The 18,840-nt window shown below is 44.2% G+C and overlaps 1 protein-coding gene across 2 annotated transcripts in view; it reads left to right on the top strand.

Annotated features, from left to right (window-relative positions):
* Nucleotides 1-16,775, top strand: part of itpr3 (inositol 1,4,5-trisphosphate receptor, type 3) — a 191,980-nt gene extending 175,205 nt beyond the window's left edge. For both annotated transcript variants that reach the window (XM_086127490.1, XM_086127481.1), the window contains exons 57-59: nt 10,417-10,577; nt 10,644-10,805; nt 15,461-16,775. In XM_086127490.1, coding sequence (XP_085983616.1) covers nt 10,417-10,577; nt 10,644-10,805; nt 15,461-15,571 — 434 coding nt within the window. In that variant the 3' untranslated portion in view covers nt 15,572-16,775. The remainder of the gene's footprint in view (nt 1-10,416; nt 10,578-10,643; nt 10,806-15,460) is intronic.
* The last annotated feature ends 2,065 nt before the right edge of the window (nt 16,776-18,840 follow it).

Here is an 18,840-nt window from a genome sequence, read left to right as displayed (position 1 = left end):
GGTGGAGCTTCTCTGTGTTCGTCTGACAATGACGGTGCGCTGAGGCACGTCGAGAGTTTAGCGGTGCAGTCGTAGTGACCGCACTGAAAATAAAACGTCTCCAGTGTTGTGCATGCCTCGAACCAAGTGTGGTCATCCGAAATGATGTCTACACAAAACCGTAGAGAAACTTCCGCGCAAGAAGGACCAACAGAATCAACATAGCCTGACTGCTGTGTTCAAAGCAAACTTGAGAAAAACCAAGTATGCAACCATGGCTTAAATCCACTTGAGGCTGAGTACTAGTTTATCTTAGATGTGCACTTTATAATTTTATATTGCTCTGTTTTGATTCCCTAAAAAGAGCTGCTAAAGGAGCTGTTGTGTGACAAAATATTTTTTTTCACTGTTGTTGATAGTCCTATTGTGTGATAGATTGTGTGAATAACTGCTCCAAGTGAAAAATGTTCATGCAAAATTTAAAATCAAAATTGTTGTTTCAGTAAATATTTGCATTTTGCACATAGAAAACTGATCCATGATTTCATATTGATGAAAGCATTAAAACGGGAAAAAATAGGACAAAAAAAATAAAAGGAAATTCAGAAAGGATAAAAACTGTGTGAGTAATCACGATTAATTCTGAGTTAATTTGAGTTAATTATGACAGTTGTGTTTTTAATTTGATTAAATATTTTAATCGTTTGACAGCTGTAGTTAATACTTTAATGCAGGAGTGCCCATTACGCCGCTAGCGATCGAGCAGTAGATCCAGGACTGGTCCCAAGTCGATCTGAGGGGTGTAGAGGGGGAAAAAAAACATTTGTGTGTTTGTGCATGTTCGTAATACAGGGTGTCCATAAAGTCTCTTTACCATTTCAAAAATTTATTAAAAATGCAATTGATTAGACATTTTATTTGTTCTATTGTATTCAGTGTTTATTAACGTTTTTTTTTCATCACACTGCATTTGTGTGTATATCATGTGAAATCGAATAATTGGTCCATTTTTCTTCGAGACATCAATTTATGCAAATGTTTACCTTGACCTATTAACTGGATGTGTCGCTCCACAATTGAATGATCTTCAACCGACCATCATTTTTCAGCAAGATGATGCACCACCACATAAGGGGCTGCATGTTCGTGGGCTCCTCAATCAAACATTTCCAGACCGGTGGATTGGAAGGGATGGCCCAATCCCTTGGCCGCCACGTTCACCAGATATCACTCCCCTGGACTTCTTTCTATGGGGCTATGTTAAAGATATTGTGTATCGAACAAAGATAAGGGACATTTCTGATCTAAAGCAAAGGATTACTGATGCCATTGCCACAATTGATGAGACTATGCTCCAGCGAACATGGCAAGTAATCGAGCTTGATGTGCTTCATGCAACTAATGGTGCCCATGTAGAAATGTATTCAAAGAGGTTAAAAAAAAGCCTTTAATGAACGCTGAATACAATAGAACAAATCTGAATAAAATACCTAATCAATTGCATTTTTCATGATTTTTTGAAATGTAAGAGACTTTATGGACACCCTGTATATATATATTTTTGCATTAATGCACACTGCACCCTAATCATTCTTTCAGTCTCACTTTCACAAAAAGTATTTAAAAAAGAAAATCAAATAATGCAGGTCATCTTTAACCGACGGTGACGTGTGACCGCGTCACCGCAAATTGTTAGTGCTCAGCAGTCTGCAGTTGCAGCTTGTGATCAGAGTTGTTGCGCTATATCTTTTATCGTTATTATAACGATACATCTTTTATCGTTATTATCATTATTCTCATTCAGAGTTTGTTTTGACCAATTCACCGAGGGGGCGGGCAAAGAATGGGAATCTGGAGGGCCGAGAGAAGCATTTTAAAACGATACACGTGAGCTACAATCATGAACAGGCTGCCTCAGTGCATTGCATACATCAGCGTCAGGCTATTGCTCATCATGGCATGCGTGTGTAGGTGTGTGCGTGCGTATGCGCCCAAGCGGGTCGATCGCGGGAGATTGGTTGATCGAAAAGTGGATCTTCGGTCAAAGAAATTTGGACAAGGCTTTGTTTCCTACGCTGGCCCGGACCTTTTATGCAGATGTAAATACACACAAATGCATCCTGGTGTGGAGCAAACAACATGACCGAAGTCCATTTTTTGAGGTGGTCTTGGTGCGATTCCAAACAGACTCAAGGTGTGTTCACACAGCACACATTTGCTTCGGTGCTACACCGATGTATTTTGTTGCGATATATCTTACACCAGAGCAAATTTTGTGGAGCGTTCACACGTACAAAGCCGGTGAGCGTGTTAACCCCGGTGCAGCCCCGGCGTAACCCCACTTGCGTTCACACGGCAGTTTGTGCAGCGATGCAAAACGATAGAAAACAAAGAGCTGTCGTGTTGGTTCTTTTTAAAACATACACAACTCAAGCAACTACTGTACAGGGACGTCCTTCTCGGTCTCCGTGCCTTCTGCTCGAGAGGCGTTCAATGACCGCCCCTGAAAACGTAAATCAACGATGACTTCAATGACACTCAGAAAAGCAAACATAATGCGCCAAGCAGTAATTCAAGAGACAAAATCACAAGATAAATTCTATGGGGGAGGGTTGTGAACACACAACAGGTGTCTTGCTGGTGGGACATGCCCAGAACACCTCACCGGGGGAGGCCTCCAGGAGGCATCCTAATCAGATGCCCAAGCCACCTCAAGTACAACAGAGCACAAAAACAACGCATTCTCGCCGTATGTAATCAACTCTTCTCATGCGTAGCGAGGCTACTCCCCCCGCAAATGAGCATTTGCTCCGGAGCAAATTTTTAAACCACCTCTTTGAGCTGGGTTAAATTTGCTCCGGTTTAAGCTGTTTTCAGGGGCTACATCGGTGTAACTTTGCACGTGTGAACGCTCGCCTGGGGCAGCCCCGGTGCAAATGTTGCCGTGTGATCCCCCCTTTAATACGGTCTGCTACAAGTCTGAGTACAAACCACTGCCGATCCGCACCAAATACAGGATACGTGTGACATTATGGGCTTTACAAGCCCGCATAGCCGGTGTGGGAAATATCAGCCCATGGTGATCCTTTGTCTTTTCAAGAATGCAGCACGTTGGAATTACATGTTTTCCTCCATTTACGGGTTTGTCCTCTGCGTGGCACCCGAGTCACTTCTGTCGAATTGGCGCACCGATCATCACACGCCACAAAAAGTGCAGTGTGATTATGAACCGCACTAAACGAAAAAAATTAAGTCCACTATTGGTCCAGACCAAAGGACTTTTCGGTGTGAATACACCCACCCATCCATCCATCCATCCATTTTCTATCACTTATCCGGGGTTAAGTCACTGGGGCAGCAGCTTTAGCAGGGAAGCCCAGACCTCCCTCTCCCCAGCCACTTGTTGCAGCTCTTTTCGGGGTATCCCGAGGCGTTCCCAGGCCAGCTGGGAGACATAGTCTCTCCAGCGTGTCCTGGGTCATCCTGCTGGTGGGACATGCCCAGAACACCTCACCGGGGAGGCCTCCAGGAGGCATCCTAATCAGATGCCCAAGCCACCTCATCCAGCTCCTCTCGATATGTAGAAGAAGCGAAGTGAATAAGATATGATAAGATAAGAAAACCTGTATTTGTCCCACACTGGGGAAATGTGCAATCTTCAGCAGAATTGAAGGGGTGGAAAAGATAAGATAAGATAAGATATCCTTTATTTGTCCCACACTGGGGAAATTTACAGCCCCCAGCAGCAAGAATGTAGGCGGAAAGAAGAAGAAAAAACAAACAAACACCGTTCAATTAAGTGCAATATAAATACAAAATGGATAAATCGCAGTGCTATTTACAGTTGTTTTCCACATCATTTAATTATTATTAGTATTATTGTTGCTATTTTTTATTCAGCAGCCTGACAGCAGTTGGTAGGAACGAGCGTCTGTATCTCTCCTTCTTGCAGCGCGGGTGTAACAGTCTCTGGCTGAAGGAGCTACCTAGTGCTGTCAGGGCAGGCTGGAGAGGGTGGGAGGGACTGACCATCATAGCTTTTAGCTTAGTTAGCATCCTTCTGTTGCCCACCTCCTCCAGAGTGTCAAGGGAGCAGCCCAGGACAGAACTGGCCTTCCTGACCAGTCGCTCCAGTCTCTTTCTGTCCCGGGCTGAGATGCTGCCTGACCAGCAGACAATGCCATAATGGATGGCCGAGGCCACCACCGAGTTATAGAAAGTCTTAAGGAGCGTGCCCTGAACCCCAAAAGACCTCAGTTTCCTGAGTAGGAAGAGTCGGCTCTGTCCTTTCCTAATCAGGGTGTCCCTGTTTGTAGACCAGTCCAGTTTGTTGTTCAGAAGAACACCTAGGTACTTGTAGGAGGTCACCCTCTCTATGTCCATACCCTGGATGTTCATCGGTGCTGGTGAGGACTGTTTCCTGCAGAAATCCACAACCAACTCCTTAGTTTTCCTAGGGTTGATCTGGAGGAGATTCTGCTGGCACCAGTCCACAAAGTCCTTCGTCATTCCCCTGTACTCCCGATCGTCCCCCTCTGTAATGAGGGCAACAATCGCAGAGTCATCGGAGAACTTCTGAAGGTGGCAGTTTGGAGTGGCGTGTCTGAAGTCCGAGGTGTAGAGGATGAACAGGAATGGAGCCAGAACAGTCCCCTGCGGCGCTCCAGTGCTGCAGAGAAGCCTGTCCGACTCACAGCTCTGCAACCTCACGTACTGCGGCCGATTTGTGAGGTAGTCTGTGATCCATGCTGTGAGATGGTGGTCCACTCCGGCGTTCTGCAGTTTGCCTCCCAGCAAGTTGGGCTGGATAGTGTTGAAGGCACTGGAGAAATCAAAGAACATGAACACAGTGCTCCCAGCCTTCTCCAAGTGTGACAGCACTGAGTGGAGGAGGTAGATAATGGCGTCTTCCACGCCGATGCCAGGCTGATAGGCAAACTGCAGCGGGTCCAGTGCCGGGCTCACCAGCGGTCGAAGGTGGGCGAGGACGAGTCTCTCCTGCGTCTTCATCAGGTGAGACGTCAGCGCCACCGGTCTGTAGCTGTTCAGCTCCTTAGGGTGGGGGGTCTTGGGCACTGGGACCAGGCACGAAGTTTTCCACAGCTGTGGAGCTCTGCCCAGCTTCAGGCTCAGGTTGAACATGTGCTGGACAATGTCACACAGCTGGTCAGAGCAGGTCCTGAGGAGCCGGGAACTGATCTTGTCTGGACCTGCTGCCTTCCTCACATTCATCTTCCTCAGTTGGTTCCTCACCTGCTCTGTTGTGACGGACAGGCAGGAACCAGGTGACAGACTGGGTTGATGAGAGCTGGTCGAAAGAGGAGGGGGAGGAGAAGAAGTCCTCAGTGAGAGTGGTTGCAGTTGGTGGTTGGGGGAAGGGACAGACGACTGGTCGAAACGGTTCAGTCCATCTGCCCAGTTCTTGTCCTTCTCAGTCAATGTCTTTGGGCTGTCATGGCCTGAGATGGGTTTCAGGCCCCTCCAGACACCAGCGACATTGTTGGCCTGCAACTGGTCCTCCAATTTCATCCTGTATATCTTCTTCCCCTCCCTGATCTTTCTTCTCAGCCGAATCTGCACGGCCTTCAGCTCCTCTCTGTCTCTCGACATAAAAGCTCTCTTCTTCTCCTTCAGGAGGGCCTTTATGTCGGGATTAATCCATGGTTTGCTGTTGGAAAAAACGCACAGTTCTGGTGGGTACGGTGTTCTCCTCACAGAAGTTTATGTAGTCCGTGATGGTGTCAGTGAGTGCATCAATGTCCTCCCCGTGAACCTCGCTGAAGAGTTCCCACCTGGTCGTGTCGAAGCAGTCCCGCAGAGCATCTTCAGCTTCCGTGGACCATTTCCTGACCATTCTGGTCACAGTTGGCTGCCTGTGCACCAGTGGTTTGTACACAGGCTCGAGAAATACCAAGTTGTGGTCTGCTCTTCCAAGAGGGAGGAGGGGAGGGGTTTATATGCCTCCTTGGTATTGGCATAAAACAAGTCCAAAATTTTATTGTCTCTAGTGGCACAGGTTACATATTGCGTGAAGGTTGAAAGGGAGGACGACAGAGAGACATGGTTGAAGTCCCCAGAGATGATCAGCATGGCGTTGGGGGACTGTGTTTGCAGCCTGCTCACGACAGTCATCAGGGCATCACGCGCTGCATCACCATTAGCCGACGGGGGGACGTACACTGTCACAGCTATGACGTGTGAGAATTCCCTCGGGAGATAATGGGGCCTGAGGTTAATGGCTAGCAGTTCAATGTCCCGGCTGCAGAGTTTGTCTTTGATCGTGATATGCCCCGGATTGCACCATTTGTCATTCACAAAAACAGCCAGTCCCCCACCTTTTCTCTTTCCACTCCCTTCACTCCTGTCCGCACGTATGAGTTGGAAGCCGTCCAACTCGGCATGTGTGTCCCGAGTGATCGCTGTTAGCCACGACTCAGTGAGTAGCATCAGGCTAGCCTCACGGTACTCCCTTTGATGTCGCGTTAGCGCCGCCACCTCATCCATCTTGTTAGGGAGCGATCTTACATTCCCCATGATGACGGACGGGAGGACATGTCTGTACTTTCTCCTCCTTGTGCGGCGGTCCTTCCCGGCTCGACACCCTCGTCTCCTCCTCTTCAACTCGCGTGGGATATCCGGTTTGTCACCGGCCAGTAGCCCGCTGTTAGCCCGCCATGCTAACAGCTGGTCCTTACTGTAAACAATGGAGTTGCGTGTGCCATCGGGATCTCCGTTCACAGGATACGTAAAAAGATTAAACCAAATAAAGGAGATGAGCAGAAATGAAGCTGCCCCCCCCCCCCCGTAGGTTTGGGGTACAAAACCACGCTAAACAAAATGGGAAGAAGAAATAAATAAAGTAAAAGGACGAAAAGAAACTCAAACTGGGATATGCGCTGCTGGAGAGGCAGCCACTCAGGGGGCGCCATCCGGACACACATGCCGAGTTGGACGGCTTTCAACTCATACGTTGCATGCACAAAATAAATGTTTCAGAAAAAAAAAATACACCCATGGCTCTATTGTTCACAAGCAAGGATGGGCCGAGGTGCACCAGAAAAACTGCATGAGTAAATAGTCCAACAGTTTAACGTTTCTCAAAGTACAGTTGCAAGGGATTCATGGATATCATCATCTACTTTCCATAATATAAAAAGATTCAGAAAATGTAGGGAAATCTCTGCACGTTAAAGTCAAGTTCAAAAACATGACCACAACATTCCGCATTGTAACCCCGCATGATTGTGCAAAGGATTTTGCCACGTGGGCTCAGAACACATCAGAAAACCATTGGTAGTTAACACTTTGTTGCTACATGCCAAGCCACATTCTGCTGTTGCCACAGCATGGCTTTGTACAATACTGGCCTGCCAGCAGTCCAGACCATCTCCCATTGAAAATGGGTGGCATATTATGAAGCGCAAACTACAACAACGGGGACCCCAGACTGTTGTGCATCCGAATTTGTACATCGAGAAAACTGGGCAAGAATTCCACCGACAACGCTTCGAGTCGTGTCCTCAGTTCCCAAACGCTCATTCAGTGTCCCAGGACTTTGTTCCAAATGTGTGAATAATTGAAGAAAAAAAACTCGGAAGTTAATCACGACTTTGTAGTGTATTTAACTGAAAATAGTTTGAAAGGAATTTGCAAATGACAGTATTGTGGAATAGTACATTTTACATTTTGGAATTTCATTGGATTTTTGGTTTGTGGTTCCTGAAAAAAATTATTTTGGAGGTGTGTTGATTCCGTTTGACATTGATGGTATGCCACTGCCTTTCATACCGACAGCGTGAGTTTGACACCTGGGCAGTATTTCAATACCACTGCTGGTCCAAGCCCGGACCAAAAGAAAAAAAAGGGTGGGGGTATCTCGGATTAAACGCTGTGCCAAACACAACGTGATAGTAAAAACCGTAAACAGGATAAAGATTTAAATAACAATATCCAAGCCCTTCGATTGGCTGGCAACCAGTTCAGGGCGTACACACCTGCTGCCCAAAGACAGCTGGCATTGGCTCCAGGCACACCTGCGACCCTTGTGTGGTTACGCGGATCAAATAATGGATGGATGGATAATATCCAGATTTTGTAATACCCATTTATGGTCCTAACCCTATTTAACAGTATCCATGATTAATATTACCTATTTATAATATAGAATGACATCAATATATAATTATAGAATACATATATTAAAATATCCATGTACCGTATTTTCACGACCATTCGACGCACAGTATTGTTGGGCGCAGTCTCAGTAACAGGTGCTATTTCCGTATTTGACACATACACAAAACACACTGTATTATTGGGCGCAGCCAGGCATGGTAAAACATACGCCAGCTTAAACATACAGCATGCATGCACGCACGCTAAAAACACGATAGCTTTAAGCATACGGTAGCATGCATGCACGCTAAAACATACCAGGTATGTTAGCTTAAAGCATACGGTAGCAGCTAAGACATACGGACACACGCTAAAAACACATTTTTAAAAAGCCAACGGAAGCAAAACAGTTCGGTTGTACTTTATTTAGCCATTTTTGCTCCGTCTTGCTGGAACCAGAACTTGCTTATGAGCGACGGGTAGATGGTCTGGAGCTCATTCTTGAAGGTTTTGAGGACCTCCACATACCGCTCCTTGGTGACTGTCACTGCTGCGCCAGATTCTTCGATGAAGATTGGTCCAATGATGCCTCTGGCCGAGATTTCTGGTTCCAGCAAGATGGAGCAAGTTCTCACACCTCAAACCTGTCCCGAGATTGGCTGAAAGAGAACTTCGGAGGTCGAGTGATCAGTCTCAAGACTGATTTTGAGTAGGCACCCCATAGCCCGGACCTAAGCCCCCCAGATTTTTTTCTTTGGGGCTATCTTAAGGACAGAGTCTACGCAGGGAAACCCAGAACCATCACAGAACTCAAGAAAGCCATCAGGGAGGAGATGAGAGCCATTACCAATTCAGTCTGTAAGAACGTCATGGACAACTTCGTGCTGCGCCTCAAGAAATGCACGGAGCTAAATGGAGGCCATCTAGAACATATACTGTAGAACGGAGAAAAAAAGGCCAAAGACCCTAGTGTTTTGATGTGATGTTTTGAATATAATAAACTAGTTATGGCCAAAGTTTCATTTCATTCGGACAAAACACTAAGAAACGGGGCCTGTGTGGAGTTTGCATGTTCTCCCCGTGCCCGCGTGGGTTTTCTCTGGGGACTCCGGTTTCCTCCCACATTCCAAAAACATCCATGGTAGGCTGATTGAACACTCTAAATTATCCCTCGGTGTGAGCATGGATGATTGTTCGTCTGTGTGTGCCCTGCGATTGGCTGGTAACTGGTTCAGGGTGTCCCTCGCCGACTGCCCGAAGCAGAGATGAAAGTCCTCGGGATTTTCCCGGAATTCCGGGTTTTTCAAATTTTTATGAAAATCTCTCCGGAGAATTGAGGAAAATTTGCCTAAAATTAATCCGGATATGAGTTGACAACATTGAACGAAGACGCGTTTGAGATCGTTGTTTTGCTTTCACGAGCGTAGCCATGTTGAGACACTAACACTAGTAACAGTAAAGAGATTTTCGTCTCTTTATAAACACACTTGCTAAACCCCAGTGGAACGAATAAAAGACACCGTGGACAAGACAGTTGTCGTAAAAAATATATTTTGACAAAAAGGGAAACACACAGATTGGCAGAAAAACGTGTCCGTCCGACTTCGAGTGTCGTCTCGGCTAGTTCAGCTTAGCTGTTGTCGTGTGTGACGTCGGGTGTGTGTCGTCGTTGCGTCGGCGCTGATTGGTTGAAATCAAAAGACGTGCATGCGTACATGTTCGCGCTGAAGCACACACAGCAGGGAGCAGCGGACTATCTACTGCTGAGGCTCGCTGAGCTTGAGTGGCGTCGCCACAAGAGTAATACCCTCGCCTCGCATTCTCATGGCCTCGCCATTTCTCGGAGATTTCGAAATTTCGTCGAGAACGGAAGCCACAAAGGGTGCACGTGTGCACACAAAAGGAGGATTAGTCATTGAATGTCGAGTATTTGAATAGCGTTTTGTGTAAACTGATTCATGCGTGATCGGCCAGGCGTGTGTGTGCGTGTGTGTGTGTTTATTTTCCGGGATTTTCAGAAAAGTCCACTTTCATCTCTGCCGAAGACAGATGGGATAGGCCCCGTGACCCTCGTGAGGATAAAGTGGATCGGAAAAAGATCGATGGCTAGATTATAGAGCACCATTTTTTCTTGGGTGGTTTTTTTTGGTTTGTTTGGGAGGCGGGGGGGGGGGGCCTAGAATGGATTAATGGCTCATTAAAATTATTTGAGGTAAAGAGTTTTTCGATTTGCGAGAGTGGTCATGGAACCAATGAAATGTATCTTAAGGCACCACTGTATTCAGTTATCACAGCCAGTGATGTAGTGCTTTATGCTTTCAGGTCTGGAACGAGACAAGTTTGACAACAAGACTGTATCATTCGAGGAGCATATCAAGCTGGAGCACAACATCTGGAATTACTTATACTTTATCGTTCTTGTGCGCGAGAAGAACAAGACAGACTACACGGGGCCAGAGAGCTATGTGGCCATGATGATCAAGGTACAAGAGATGTTCATCACGCCCCTGAGACTGCAACTACATTCCTGAACGCCTGGTGTGTTGCAGAACAACAACCTGGATTGGTTTCCCCGCATGCAGGCCATGTCACTGGTAGTCACCGATGGTGACGGCGAGCAGAACGAGATGAGGATGCTGCAGGACAAGCTTGCCTCCACCATGAAAGTGGTGATGACGCTCACCACGCAGCTTACAGAGCTCAAAGAGCAGGTATGCAAAGAAGCTAAACAAAACAGATTACATTTAGTGGTACACTGGCTCGGGAGTTTAGTTCCTTTAGTGGCCAGTTTTGTAACTCAATTCATTCTTCTCTCAAATCAACTTTCGCCAGTGAAAGGAATGGAAGTGCCATCAATCTGTCCAAGCTCCTGGAAAAACACATTTTTTTTCTGTTTATTGCATTTCATTAAAAAAAACAAAGCACTTCTATTGTAAAATATTAGGGGGACAGCGATGGTGCTAGGTCATGGCATGCACACTATACTGTCAATGTGTAGAGCTGTCCTGTAGATATCTCTGAAAATCTGCAGTGTCAGCAACAGAGATTATGATCTGTCTCTCTTCGGAGTGTTTTATATTCTAAAAACACACTTTGTTGTACTGCTTTCTGTCAAATTTGTTCCCCAAAACAACAGAGTGATGGTACCAGTACAAAATCTAGTTTATTAAATAAAGAACAAAGTGAGTGTGTTGAAAATGTGACACAACAAAATGTCAATGCAAAAATAAATCAGTAAAGTATAACGAAAGGCAGGTCAACAGTGTCAGAAAGGACAAAAACGAAATGTGTATAAAATACAAAAAAAATCCTGTGCCACACATGAACGAAGGTCAAGGTCCCCAAGTTTTGAACATTTGTAGATTCGAGCAAACACTGACTGATGTCCATAAATGTTCGGAAAATGCCTTATTTTTTACTGTGCACTACATGATACTGTAGTTCCCCTTCATGCCGCAGTTCACGTCGAGCAGCCGCTCATTTCCAACACTATGACACAATAAGAAGACTACTTGCCAGCCACCGTTAAGCACCGCAGAGAAGAAGAATGAAGCAGACTCAGGCCGCCAAGTCTTCAGCAATTCCTTCGTCAGCACGTGCCTCCCAAACAATAACACCTAGGCAGCCTCAACTGAACTTGTCACTCTGAGAGGAATCCAGCGAAGATAAGAAATCTCTGTTGACGATCTCTCCTTCTCCGTCGACATATGCTCATCGACTTTACTTTAAAGATAAATTGCAGTATGGTACGTTCTCAGTACGATGCTTGTTGACATAATTATTAGGGGTGAGTTCGGTGCACCGCGACCCTAGTGAGGTTCAAGCGGTTCTGAAAATGGATGGATGGATGGATGGAGTTCGGTACAGAATGCTCTGTGTGGCAAATTTGGAAAAGTGTAGAAAGAAGACGTATTTTGCAACACACTCACCGTTTCCTTTTCTTCAACACCACACGACAGTATTTTTTAATGACTTCAAATGACAATGATAGACAAATAGTGATGTCTTGACCTACAAACATTTCATCTTACAAACAGCCTCTCGGAACCTTTTGTGTTCATGACCTCCACTCATATATACCATAATTTTTGGACCATAAGTCGCGAAGGGAGTATAACTCGTACCAGTCAAAAAAATGCATCATTAGGAAGAGAAAAAAAACATAAGTCTTGACTGTATTATAAGATGCATTTCTGGGCGGAAATTTATTTGATAAAAACCGAGACCAAGAACAATTACTACATTCATATGCAATTAAAAACCCTTTCAAAATAAAGGAGTATTGTATTGTATAAAACCGTTATATTAGCAATATTCAGACTGTAAAACGGCATGTAAACCCCTGTAAAAACCCAAATATGCTCAGAATGTAATTTTAAAAACACAAATAAAGGACCTAGGTCACTTCTTTGCTCCTTATTCCCGAACATTTGGCCATATAAGCACATATTGGAATACCACCCTCAAATGGAACATTTGGTTGTGTGCTGCGCATGCTCCATCCAAAAGGAGTCTTTTAGAGTACAGGAAATGCTGTGTGGCGTTAGGTGGGCAGCCCACCGGAAAGACAAGCAGAGGTGAACAAATATCGCGGAACTGACATGCAGCACCCTTTTGGAGTGAGGTGGAAACCGACTCTTTATTAGTTTTGGTAAAAGACTTGAGTATAATGTCTTTTATTGAGGATAGAAAGTAAGAAGCGCACATCTGTTTGCATCATGACGTTGTCATGCATCACGTGGGCTATCCCCATTGATCACAGTAACCATCTATACGAAAGAGAGAAGCGCTAATACCTGACTTGTGGAAAGCCGAGGCCTCTTTCTCATGCTTTCTTCCATTTTATTTGTTGCATCAAAACGACCCAAGTTTAAAAAAAAAAAAACTACTTTAATAAGTGGCCAAGAACATTGGAGCCAAGACAGGATGATGCAGCAGTGAAAGGAGTTTAAAGCTATACAGACATCACGTTTTTGGCTCACGATGTACAAGTCACACCTGAGTATAAGTCGCAAGACCAGCCAAACAATGAAAAAAGTATGACTTACAGTCAGAAAAATATGGTAATTAGAGTGGGACAGGAGAAATGGGAGACACGAAATTGTAGGCGCAACAGAACGAAAACTAGCTCAGCAGGAAAATATGAGGAATACAGAATTGAAATGTTTAAAAAGCACAATGAGGTCAGAAATGTGAGTAGTCTGACACGAACACACAGCTGCACCTGCACCTATAAAACCATCGATTACAGATCACGGGCTTCGCCCACCTAGCTCACAACACTGCATCAGAAAAAAATAACTGAAAAGAGAGACATGGCTGTTACATGCAAAAGGTGTGACACACACACACACAAATACATACACATCCATCCGTGCTGGAGCCTATCCAGAGCTGCCTCTGGGAAGTAGGCGGGGGACACCCAGAACCGGTTGCCAGCCAATTGCAGGGCACACATAGGCAAACAACCATTTGCGCTCACACTCACACCTAGGGACAATTTAAAGCATAGGTGTCAAACTCAGGTCCTGGAGGTCCGCTGTCCTGCATGTTTTCCAAGTCTCCCTGTTGCAACACACCTGATTCAAATGAACAGGTTCAATGGCAGGGTTCCGCAGAGCTTGCTGATTGATGATGATGATCTGATGATTTGAATCAGGTGTGTTGCAACAGGGAGACTTGGAAAACATGCAGGGCAGTGGCCCTTCAGGACCTGAGTTTGACACCTATGCCATGCATGTTTTTGGAATGTGGGAGGAAAACAGAGTACCCGGAGAAAACCCACGCAGGCCTGGGGAGAACATGCAAACTCCACACAGGAAGGCCAGAGCTGGAATCGAACCCGGTACCTCTGCACTGAGGTTGACGCGCCAACCACTTGGCCATACACATGTAATAATGGAACAAATGACATTCGCGCAACTGAGCACATCGCTGCCAAGAAACATAGTTTGGGTATACAATACAGTGAAACTCCTCTATAACGAAACCTGCATGGGCGAAAATACCCCCTAGTGTGAAAAAATTCATGCATTAAAAACATTCCCACTTTTCTGTCCCCCCTACAACGAAACCCCCCCCCCCCCCTGTTGCGTTATACGAAATCTTTTTCTCTGCCCTTGCCTCGCAACGAGATTCACTACAATGTAAACAAGCCTTCCGCAAAAGTCTAATCCAACCTCAGTCTACAGCGACTCCTACTGCTTAGCTTGGAAACGGCAACAGCAAACACCACAGTGGCTTACACATGCGCAGTAGTACAGAAAGTATTTGTTATTGTTAGTTTCAGATGCAGCACAAATGTTGCATTGATAAAATGGCTACAAAAACGGACCTTTGCAGACCACGGAGTGAAGAAAAGAAAAGCTTTAATGCTTGAAGACAGGATAAAAGTAATAAAAAGGAAAGATGGTGGAAGCAAAGTAAAAGACATTATGCAAGAAATTGATGTAAGTGAAAGTGAATGCTGATCATAAATGATGTTTACATCTGAGATAAATTTGCTATAGTGAAAAGTCCCCTGTTGTGAAAAATTTCTTGTCGCAAACATTATTTCGTTGGAGAGGAGTTTCACTGTAAAACCAATCTTTGTCTGAAAATGTTGTTCTTAAACTGATTTGCATTGTAGAAATCCCACCTTGTTTGCTTCTGTTTTTTATCACTTCACTCGAGTGGTAAAATGTCTGAGTCACACTCGTAACTCAAATTTTCCTCATCACACAAAGTGAAAAAAGTGAGTGCCAGCTGTTAATTCAGAAAAAAACGTATTAAATTGGGCACACGTGTAAATCCATGTACAACTGTATTTAAATAACCGACGGAATATTAACAAAGCTGTGTGAAATGTATTTTTATAAATCTTAAAATACATGTAAAGATTAAAAAGGAAGCCCATTATAAAAAAAATTGAAAAAAATATTTAAAATAATTGTAAAATGCAAAAATGTATATTTTTAAAAAGCCTATTTAAAAAAATAGAAAATTAAGTCTGTATTGGAAAAGCAGACATAACAGTGAAAATAAAGTCTTAATAAAACAAATTGTCAAAATAATGCAAAGACAGTTTAAACAACTATAAAAGAACAACGCCTTGACCATTTACAACTAACAGACTATTTAGAAACAAGCTTTTGAACACATGCAAAATTAATTAAAAATAGGTTATTTAAAAAAGAATAGCAGACTAGAATATACACTAGACTAGAAGCAAGGAAAAAACTGCCCGAGAAAAATGGCAAAAGAAAAGCACACAGACATTATAAACAAAGGTATGGAGTCAGGGAGCAGCAGCCATCTTTGTTTTTTGCAGTAGACATTACCATGACTGTACGTTATATTTCTACTGACTGTGTGCGTGTGCGTGTAGATGACTGAGCAGAGGAAGAGGAGGCAGAGGATGGGATTTGTGGATGCCCAACAGGGTGGCAGTGCTTCGCTTCCTCCCACTGCCGCTGGAGGGAACCACCAGCAGATGTAAAATAATTAAACAAATTGGAATCAACTCTCAAACAGAAAATGTTGGAGAAACAAATGAGCTAAGGAATGGAATTGGAAAGCAGCGGCAGAAGAAAAGACTACTTAAACTACTGAATACTGAATCATTTCACAGGTTGGGGTTTTTTTTGTGAGTTTTGAAAAACCAACCTGCACAATATATCATATTTGTGCTTTGAAGACTCATTAACGACACTGAGATGGTGTTCATCCTCTACTGTTCATCCTCATCTTGGAGGCTGTCGTTCATGTCAGTGATTTAAAATAAATATTGGAAATGAATTATTAAAAAACTAAAGAAGGATGTTGTAACACTTTGACTCCAATGTATGATGTACTACACTGACTCATTTTGTATCACTTTTCTCTGATGTCATTCTCTACAAACAACCACACCTGTTGCCGTGGGCAAGCAATCGGGGGCGATGCCCACTGATCAATATTTTTCTGGCCCCACCCACTCCCAACCCGACTCGAAAAATAGATGCGTTTATTTGATATTTAATTATATTGTTGAGAGATACTAGTGTTGAGTTCTTTATCAGTAAAACAATAAAAACATCTAAAGAAACAAAGGTGTGATTTTGTTTGATTTATGACCAATGTAATCAGCAAAAGCCGAACATAGCCTTACTAAAAATAATGTTGTGTGTGCAAGCCTATGTGACAAATGTGTCGAGGTTGGTGTGCAAGATCCCCGCATATTTTTCAAAGTGAAACTGTGTTTTCTGTGGCATAAACAGGCCCTCCTTTACCAACGGACTTACAGTGGTGAGAAAAAGTGTTTGCCCCCTTCTTGATTCTGCATGTTGTGTCACAATTAAATGTTTTAGATCATCAAACAAATGTAAATATTAGTCAAAAATAACACCAGTAAACATAAAATACAGTTTTGAAATTAAAGTTTTTATTATTCAAGGGAAAACAAAATCCAAACCTACATGGCCCTGTGCGAAAAAAATTTGCCCCCTAAACCTAATAACTGGTCGGGCCACCCTTAGCAGCAACAACTACAATCAAGTGTTTGCGATAAGTCTTTCACAGCACTGTGGGGAATTTTGGCCCACTCATCTTTGCAGAATTGTTGTAATTCAGCCATATCTCTCTCTCCTGTAGTTGAGAGGAAAGAAATTTCATCTGTGCTGTATGTTGCACATTTGACAATAAAATTGACTTGAAACTTGAAATATTGGAGGGTTTTTTTTTATCCTGAACCGCCTTTTTAAGGTCATGCCACAGCATCTCAATAGGATTCAGATCAGGACTTTGACTAGGCCACTCCAAAGTTTTCATTTTGTTTTTCTTGCGGTGCGTATTGCAATTTGTCCGTTTGGAGTTACTTTAGCCCAGTCCTTCTCAAAAGGTGGGGAGCGATGCAGTGCCAAGGGGGGCGCGTGTGACGCTGGGGAACATCCTTTTTTTGCCGAAGAGAATAGAATAAAATGTAATTGCACATCCACTCCAGCAGTTGGCAGTGGTGCATAGAGAGCATTACCTCTATCGTGTAGTTTTTTTTGTTTTGTTTTTTGCAACGGGCAGGCGGTATGAAATGCAGCAAATAAAACCTCAAGAGCAGAGTTAGGGAACTCTGGTTCCTCGATAGCCATATCCTGCCTGTTGTAGATCTCAATCTTCTTGAATACACCTGATTCAAACGGTCAGTTCATCAAGTTGGAACTGGTACTCGAGGGAGCACATAACTCCTACTCTGTCATCCCTTCACTGGTTCCTGATACATTCTGGAGTTCTTTTTAAGATCCTATTATTTGTTTTCCAATCTTTAAATGACCTAGCGCCACCTTACCTCTCTGAGCTCATCCGCCCCGACACACCTGCCCGGCGCCTCAGGTCTGTGGAAAAGACATTATTAGAAGTACCAAGGACAAAACGGAGGCCTAGAGGGGTTCGAGCCTTTTCCGTTTCTGGTCCCTCTCTCCTGAGTGACCTCCCAATGAACATTCAGCAAGCTCCCTCGCTGCCCATCTTTAAAACCTGCCTCAAAACTCACTTGTATTCTTTGGCATTTGACTCAGCATGACTCAGATTTGGTCTAATTTTTACTGTTTCGTGCTTTCTAACATCTTTGTTACTGATTTATTGCTTTAGTGTTGTATATGTTAGTTGCTCCATGTACAGCACTTTGCATGCAGTGATGGCTGTTTGAAAGTGCTTACAGTTGAGTTGAGAATCAGGTATGTTGGAGTCGGGAGGGATCTAAAACAGGCAGGATATGGTTCCCAACGAACCGGAGTTCCCTACCCCTTCCCAAGAGACAATATGAAAAGAAAGGTGGAGAGAGACGAAGATAATGAGACAAAAGAAAGTCACCCGAAAACGAAGACGAGGAAGTTTGACAAAGTGTATGTAGCGCTGGGCTTCACTGTTACTACAGTGGGAGACGAGGAAAGAGCGGTGTGTTAACTGTGTCAATTTGTAGTGTTCAATCAGTCTGCCATGCATGTTTTTGGAATGTGGGAGGAAACCGGAGGACCCAGTGAAAACCCACGCAAGCACGGGGAGAACGTGCAAACTCCACACAGGAAGGCCGGAGCCGGAATTGAACCCGGTACCTCTGCACTATGAAGTTGACGTGCTAACCATTCAACTACCGGGCCGCCCAGCTCTGATTATGTAAATAATAAAAATACATTTTAAAAAATAATTAACATGGAAGAGAGAATGGGCAATCAAATCTATGGCTCCATTGGAAGTTATGTGACCAAAAATAAGACCTGAGCCACGACTTAATGAGAGAACTCCTGTAGCTCAACAACAATGCTGCAAACGTGAACTTAAGTGGAAAAAAGACAAGCTGCGGGTCTCTTTTCAAATCCTCAAAGAGCTGTGAGCAGTCGTGTTGGAAATTGCCAAATGGAGTCCACCTTCTAACATTGGTTTTTGAAAATAGACAGAATCCGCCAATAAATGGAAGAAGCAATACACAGAAAGGAAGAGTAGCAAAAAAAAAAAAAAAGCGAAATGCGCAGCAAATGGGGCAGCCGAAACTTCCGATAATGAAGCGAGTTGGACAAGAGAAGTTCATTCCCTGGCGGCATCTGCAGAGCAACGTGGAGGAGGAAGCTGTCGCGCGTGGTATGTCTTCAAGAACAAGGCAAGAACCACAAGTGATCAAGCGGAAAACATGAAAATGCGAGCAGAGGTTGCCCACGGAAAACATTAGCAGTTTCGTCGCTAATAACAAGCCAGTAGCCACCGGATGAAAGAAGCAATCAATCGTGTCATCTTTTGATC

Source organism: Hippocampus guttulatus, chromosome 1 (assembly GCF_054856545.1).
Source record: "Hippocampus guttulatus isolate MCC_2025c chromosome 1, RoL_Hgut_1.0, whole genome shotgun sequence".
Taxonomy (NCBI): domain Eukaryota; kingdom Metazoa; phylum Chordata; class Actinopteri; order Syngnathiformes; family Syngnathidae; genus Hippocampus; species Hippocampus guttulatus.
Note: the sequence above shows the minus strand (reverse complement) of the source record. Positions and strands in the feature narration are given on the sequence as shown.